The following is a 7,706-nucleotide window of genomic DNA, read 5'->3' as shown; positions in this document are numbered from 1 at the left end:
GAATAGACGGTCGTCAAACGAAAATTCTAAACACACGAGTCATCAAATCCCGCCCTGCGTGCAGTACCGGATAGCGGATACCATTGCGGGGCGAAGAATCCCGCCCTAGCACGGCGTGACGGCCGGACCCGAGATTCCAAAACTCGCATCACCCAAACCCCCCGCGTCCGGGGGAGGAGCCTCCCCCCGCCACCCCTCCCTACCCCTATAAATACCCCCGTCCTCCCACCTCCCATCCTTCATCTCCAACAAACAGAGCAACAACAAAGAGCAGAGCCGTAGAGACATAGAGGGATCGAAGTGCCTTCCACAACCTAGCAGCACACCACCCCCGGCACACACATACTTACGCATGGCGCGCTGGGCCATTGCCATCCACGGCGGCGCGGGCGTGGACCCCAACCTGCCGGAGCACCGCCAGGAGGAGGCCAAGCGGGTGTTGGCGCGGTGCCTGCAGGTGGGCGTGGACCTGCTGCGGTCCGGCGCCGCCGCTCTCGACGTGGTGGAGGCCGTGGTGCGCGAGCTGGAGACGGACCCCTGCTTCAACTCGGGCCGCGGCTCCGCGCTCACCCGCGCCGGCACCGTCGAGATGGAGGCCAGCATCATGGACGGCCGCGGCCGCCGCTGCGGCGCCGTCTCCGGCGTCTCCACCGTCCGCAACCCCGTGTCCCTCGCCCGCCGCGTGATGGACAAGTCCCCTCACTCCTACCTCGCCTTCGACGGCGCCGAGGATTTCGCCCGCGAGCAGGTAATTAATCCTACCTGATTACCCTCCGTTAATTCTGCTTCCTACCAAAAAATGCATCCCACTCCATAAAGGAAACCATAAACTGGTTGCATGGCGACCTAATCAACACATATGAGGACGGTAATTAAAAAAATTTAAATTAGAAAGTTCACGTGATGGAGCGGACGGAGTAGAATGGCATGCAGAGGCACGTGTAGATGACGTGTGGGGCACTGTGATGCGGTACACCATGAGTGCACAGCTGCATGCAGCTAGCTTGCACGGGAAAGACCGTCCCTTCCAGAGGCGGATCTTCATTTGTACAGCTACACAGCTGCACGCTAGCTTTTCGTGCTCTCTCGGAAGATACAGTACAAGACACAGTTTGCTAAACCCAGCAAGTTAAAAAGATGCACGTGTGGGTTTTCCTTTCGTCCCCTGGTCTTTGGAGAAATGTGTGTACCAACTAGCATGAGCTGATTTCGCATCCAGCTGACGATAACAGGTGACAACAGCCGCCTTGCACCTACCAAGCCACACCTATTGCCAGCTCGCCACGATATTTCCATGCCGCTCCAACTTAAATTTGTCCTCTACTACGTATTAAAATTCTAGAAAGCGCAAGAGTATTCTAGTCAAGATCGTGCAGCTAGCTAGCAGGTAGCAGCCGCACAATGGAATCCATCTTGTCGCATGCAGTAAAGAAAATGGTTCGATTAATTTAAACGAACTAAATAGTTTGTTAATCAAAGTAAACAGTGCAAGGCTATACGCAAGAAGCAGTGGCAAATAGGAGTGTCGTGCCGGATCCATTAACCTAGGATGGCTAGCAGCTGTGCTCGTCTGTTCCTGCCGCCAAAACTTGTGCACGGCATCGCCTCCTCCCTGTGCACCACTCGTGCCGTGTGGTTGGCACCCATCGGCCGCGCCGGGACCAGGCCACTTACTCCCCGTCCGACGAATCCGTCGTCCGTACATGGTCCACCACCCCGACCATCGAGTGACAGCAACGGGATCTGATTCCTACAGAATCCGGCGCTTTCCCTCCAGATCTGCCTAAAGGAATCTGCGATCTTTATATGCACCCAGAGTTAATTAGGATTAAAAACAAATTGATTTTTGGATGTGTTGATCTGATTTTGATGTGTTTGCAGGGCCTAGAGGTCGTGGACAACAGCTACTTTATCACAGAGGAGAACATCGGGATGCTCAAGCTCGCCAAGGAGGCCAACAGCATCCTCTTCGACTACCGCATCCCGCTGGCCGGCGCCGACACCTGCAGCGCGCTGGCGGCGGCGGTGGAGGGCCACGGCAGCAACGGCATGGTGATGAACGGTCTGCCCATCAGCATCTACGCGCCCGAGACAGTCGGTTGCGCGGTGGTGGACTCTAGCGGCTTCACGGCAGCGGCCACCTCGACCGGCGGACTCATGAACAAGATGACGGGCCGCATCGGCGACTCGCCCCTCATCGGCGCCGGCACCTACGCGTGCGGTCACTGCGCCGTGTCTTGCACGGGCGAGGGGGAGGCCATCATCCGCTCTACGCTGGCGCGCGACGTGGCTGCTGTCATGGAGTACAAGGGCCTGCCTCTGCAGGAGGCCGTGGACTTCTGCGTCAAGGAGCGGCTGGACGAGGGATTCGCCGGGCTCATCGCCGTGTCCGGCACCGGCGAGGTGGCCTACGGGTTCAACTGCACCGGCATGTTCCGGGGCTGCGCCACCGAGGACGGCTTCATGGAGGTCGGCATCTGGGAGTGAGCATGTACGGGAGCTCAGCCGTAGATGTCTCCGCACGTAGTGCGTGTACATACATTTGGTCATCCTGCGATTGCCATCTGGTTCTCGTCTAGGAATCCCTCGTAGTAGCACTGGTTAGCTACCGGATAATAATATGTGACCGCCTATGCACCACGTGCCTGAAAATAAGTTTCACGAGTCACTTCAATTCTAGACCGTCTATCTTAATCCAACGGCTGTAAACAAAACCGATGATGTTCATCTTCACCCTTTGGCTTCTTTTTCCTCACGTGTAGCCGTCGGCCAGCCTATCCCCCCCCCCCCCCCCCCCTCCGACTTGTTCCCACCGCTAGGCTGGTTGTCGCCCCGACATTCCCGCCACATCAAAAAACAACTCCGGAGATCTCCTGCACTCCCACCCCTAATAATATAGATAATGTGCCCATGGCTTCAACCTCAGATAGATTTTCGATGAGGTCCGCCGTGGCTAAAAAGTTGACTAACACATGAAAAAAAATCAGATACCTGAGAAATAGCAAAACCGAGTAAATATAAATAAATCGTGAAAACCATTATTGCTAAAGCTTCTTTTAAAAGTTGGATTGCACCGACTGCTAAATGTTCTGTTTTTAGGGACGTTATCGAACGACTTCATCATCTTCTCTAATTATATACATGCATGCATTAGAATAATAACCCACTTGACCCTAGTGCACTTCTCCCTCTAGTCCCATGCGTGCATGTACTGGCAGATAAAAAGATGAAGGCATATGAGATTGTTTGTATCTTAAAAATTTAAGTGAAATCGCATTTTGCCCTTAATGAGAAACTACCTATGAGATTTTCTCTTACTTTTTTACTCTACTTAGTTTTGCCCATAGATTTGTTTAATAGGTTGCCTTAATACCTTGTGTCACCGTGTGGTCCGAGCAAAGGCATTTGGCCTAAAATTCCCCTCGTAGCGAGCACGGCCGCAATGTCCCTAACACGCAGGACCCGCTGGGAAAAACAAAAAGAATTAAGGATGACCCATCTCCTTACACACGGGACCCATCTCTCTCTCCCTTACACACGGGACCCAACAGAAAAAAACAAAAGGTAATAAAAATGACTGAGGGAGTCCTGGACTAGGGGGTGTCCGGACAGCCGGACTATCATCGTCCGCCGGACTCCAAGACTACGAAGATACAAGATTGAAGACTCCGTCCCGTGTCCGGATGGGACTTTCCTTGGCGTGGAAGGCAAGCTTGGCAATACGGATATGTAGATCTCCTACCATTGTAACCGACTCTGTGTAACCCTAGCCTCCTCCGGTGTCTATATAAACCGGAGGGCTTTAGTCCGTAGGACAACATACATTACAACAATCATACCATAGGCTAGCTTTAGGGTTTAGCCTCCTTGATCTCGTGGTAGATCCACTCTTGTACTACCCATATCATCAATATTAATCAAGCAGGACGTAGGGTTTTACCTCCATCGAGAGGGCCCGAACCTGGGTAAAACATCGTGTCCCTCGTCTCCTGTTACCATCCGCCTAGACGCATGGTTCGGGACCCCCTACCCGAGATCCGCCGGTTTTGACACCGACATTGGTGCTTTCATTGAGAGTTCCTTTGTGTCGTCACCGATAGGCCCGATGGCATCTTCAACCAACAACGCTGTCCAGGATGAGACTTTTCTCCCCGGACAGATCTTCGTGTTCGGGGCTTCGCACTGCGGGCTAATTCGCTTGGCCATCTGGAGCAGATCGAAAGCTACGCCCCTGGCCGTCAGGTCAGATTCGGAAGTCTAAACTTCACGGCCGATGTCGACGGAGACTTGATCTTCGACGGACTCGAGCCACAGCCAAGCGCGCCGCACTGTGACGATGGGCATGATCTAGCTCTGCCGCCGAACAGTGCCTTGGTGGCCGCACATGAATCCGCTTCGGCCTTTAGTCCGGAGCCGATCGCCCAGATCGAGGATCGGTGGATGGACACCACCTCGGGGGCTTCAACCTCCACGGCGATGGAGCCGAACGCTAATCTTGTCCCCCGCGAAACTCGTGATTCCGAGGTGCCGGACTCCTTGCCGGACTCCGAACCTCCCGCGCCCCTACCAATCGATTCGGATTAGGCGCCGATTATGGAATTCACCGCCGCGGACATCTTCCAACACTCGCCCTTTGGCGACATCCTAAATTCGCTAAAGCATCTCTCGTTATCGGGAGAGTCCTGGCCGGACTATGGCCAGGATGGTTGGGGTACGGACGACGAAGAAGTTCAAATCCCACCCACCACCCACTTTATAGCCACTGTCGACGATCTAACCGACATGCTAGACTACGACTCCGATGACATCGACGCTATGGACGACGATGCCAGAGACAAACGGGAACCAGCGCCTACAGGGCACTGGAAGACCACCTCGTCATACGACATATACATGGTGGACACCCCAAAAGACAGGGACAGCGAAGAAGCAGCGGAGGCAGATTCTTTAAAGAAGCAGCCCAAACGCCAGCGTCAGCGGCGCCGCTCTAAATCCCGCCACAGCAAGAATGGAGATTCCGGCACAGGAGATAATAATACCCCAGAGAGTGCCGAAGACAATCCCCTCCAGCAAGACTCAGCGCAGGAGGATGCAGAAGCAAGCCCTCACGAGAGGGCGGCAGACGAAGAGGTTGAGGATCATAACTATATGCCTCCCTCCGAAGACGAAGCAAGCCTCAACGATGATGAATTCGCCGTACCTGAGGATCCCGTCGAACAAGAGCGTTTCAAGCGCAGGCTTATCGCCACAGCAAACAGCCTAAAGAAAAAGCAGCAATAGCTTCAAGCTGATCAGGACCTGCTGGCCGATCGATGGACCGAGGTCCTCGCGGCCGAAGAGTATAAACTCGAACGCCCCTCCAAAAGCTACCCATGACGCAAGCTGCTCCCCCAATTAGAGGAGGAAGCATACATACCTCCATCACCAGCGCACGATACGGCTGACCGACCACCCCGTGGTCGTGACAGAGAGGCATCCAGGCCCCCAGCCAAGACCGTACCCCGGCATCGCTCCAAAAGTATGAAGCCAAGAGGGAACGCGCCGGACTTGCGAGATATATTGGAGGACAAAGCAAGGCAATCCAGATCCATCTACGAATCACGTGGGCGCCCCATGACCCATGACGAATACCGTCGCGCCGGATACAATAACTCCGGCCGGGCCGAACACAGCAGACAACGCTCTCTCGAGCTGCGTCGTGATATTGCTCAATACAGAGGCACCGCACACCCGCTATGCTTCACTGACGAAGTAATGGATCATCAAATCCCTGAAGGGTTTAAACCCGTAAACATCGAATCCTACGATGGCACAACAGACCCCGCGGTTTGGATCGAAGATTATCTTCTCCACATCCATATGGCCCGCGGCGACGATCTCCACGCCATCAAGTATCTCCCACTCAAGCTTAAAGGATCAGCCCGGCATTGGCTCAACAGCTTGCCCGCAGAGTCAATTGGGTGTTGGAAAGACCTGGAAGCCGCATTCCTCGATAACTTCCAGGGCACGTACGTGCGACCACCAGACGCCGATGACCTAAGCCACATTATTCAGCAGCCAGACGAATCGGCCAGACAATTCTGGACACGGTTCTTGACAAAGAAAACCAAATCGTCGACTGTCCGGATGCAGAGGCCCTTGCAGCCTTCAAACATAACATCCGGGACGAATGGCTAGCCCGGCACCTGGGGCAGGAAAAGCCGAAATCCATGGCAGCCCTCACATCATTAATGACCCGCTTTTGTGCGGGAGAGGATAGCTGGCTAACAAGATGCAACACCAGCGACCCAAGTACATCCGAGATAAGAGATGGAAACGGAAAATCACCGCGCAGAAAAGAGCAGCGCCGGAATAAAGAGAAAAGCCCAAAGAGCACGGCAGTCAACGCCGGATTCAAAAGCTCGCGGCCAAACAACAAAACACCGCCTCTTAAGGAGGACGGTGATGAGCTGTCCAACTTAAACAAGATTTTGGGTCGGATATGTCAAATCCACAGTACCCCCGGAAGGCCTGCAAACCACACCCATCGAGATTGTTGGGTTTTTAAACAGTCTGGCCGACTAAACGCCGAACACAAGGGGCTCGACGCATCAAGCGAAGACGATAAACCCCACCAGCAGAGCACCGGAAAACAAAAGACTTTCCCACAAGAGGTCAAAGCAGTAAATTCACTTCATGTGATAATACGGAAAAATAGTGCGGCACTTTCTAACCCAGCATACCATAGAGATTGGATATCAAAACCAATCACTTTCGACTACCTGGACTATTTCAGAAGCGTTCGAAACGCGGGACGGACTGCCTTGATATTGAATCCCATAATCGACGGACTACAATTTACTAAAGTCCTAATGGACGGAGGCAGCGACTTAAACCTGATGTATTCAAATACAATCCGCAAGATGGGGATAGACCCTACCAAAATTCGACACAGCCGCACTTCCTTCAAAGGAGGGACACCAGGCCCTTACGCCAAGTGCACAGGCTCCCTATTACTAGAAGTTGTGTTCGGATCACCGAACAACTTTCGGCGCGAAAAACTAATTTTTCATATCATCCCATTTAAAAGTGGATATCAAGCACTCTTGGGACGAACGGCTTTTGTCCGTTTCAACGCCATACCGCATTACGCGTCTTTTACACTCAAAATGCCCGGTCCACGTGGCATCATTTCAGTGCGAGGGTCACTTAAAGACCCCGGAGTCGGATAGACGAGTCCGGCTTCAGTAGGCTAGGGGTTCCCTAGCCGCACACCTCTTCACAGGGGGCTGCGCGCACAAACAACCGCGAGTTCATACAAACCCCGCTTTACTCATTTATATTTCTTCTTTCACACATACCTTTTTCGCACGAATTGCTTTCAAACTAAGCGTTCCTCTCTTTTTACAGATGAACAATGTGCATACCCGTCCAGGATAACGGCACAACGGAGACACAGGCGCAGACGTGCAGTAGGGATCCGTTGCAAGGATTCTTTTCAGATTAAGACCCTACGTAAACCTTTTTTACTGTCTCTTGTTGTTATTCTCCCTTGGTTTCTTCCTATAACCAAAGCGGAGCCTGACGTTTTGGCATCGGCCGCGTCAGAGGACCATGCCCGTACCTGGACACTAGGGGCTTAGGGCATTGTTCTGCCCATTATTATAAAGACCGAACACCTTAGGGAGTGTTCGGCGTCTCGAGTTAGGCATTATATGCATCAGCTC

At 53.3% G+C, this 7,706-nt stretch overlaps 1 protein-coding gene across 1 annotated transcript; it reads left to right on the top strand.

Moving 5' to 3' along the window:
* The first annotated feature begins 250 nt into the window (after positions 1-250).
* LOC123047096 (probable isoaspartyl peptidase/L-asparaginase 2) lies at positions 251-2,679 on the top strand. The gene is made up of 2 exons (XM_044470586.1): positions 251-748; positions 1,882-2,679. The coding sequence occupies exons 1-2, from the start codon at positions 353-355 to the stop codon at positions 2,485-2,487; spliced, it is 1,002 nt and encodes a 333-aa protein (XP_044326521.1). The 5' UTR covers positions 251-352; the 3' UTR covers positions 2,488-2,679.
* The last annotated feature ends 5,027 nt before the right edge of the window (positions 2,680-7,706 follow it).

This window comes from Triticum aestivum, chromosome 2B (genome assembly GCF_018294505.1).
Source record: "Triticum aestivum cultivar Chinese Spring chromosome 2B, IWGSC CS RefSeq v2.1, whole genome shotgun sequence".
NCBI classification, from domain to species: Eukaryota; Viridiplantae; Streptophyta; class Magnoliopsida; order Poales; family Poaceae; genus Triticum; species Triticum aestivum.
The sequence above is the reverse complement of the archived record's forward strand: the minus strand, read 5'-3'. Positions and strand labels throughout refer to the sequence as shown.

Coding starts and splice junctions, on each gene's coding strand:
- LOC123047096 (XM_044470586.1), top strand. CDS start 353: ATGGCGCGCTGGGCCATTGCCATCCACGGCGGCGCGGGCGTGGACCCC. Junction 749..1,881: donor AGGATTTCGCCCGCGAGCAG/GTAATTAATCCT, acceptor ATGTGTTTGCAG/GGCCTAGAGGTCGTGGACAA.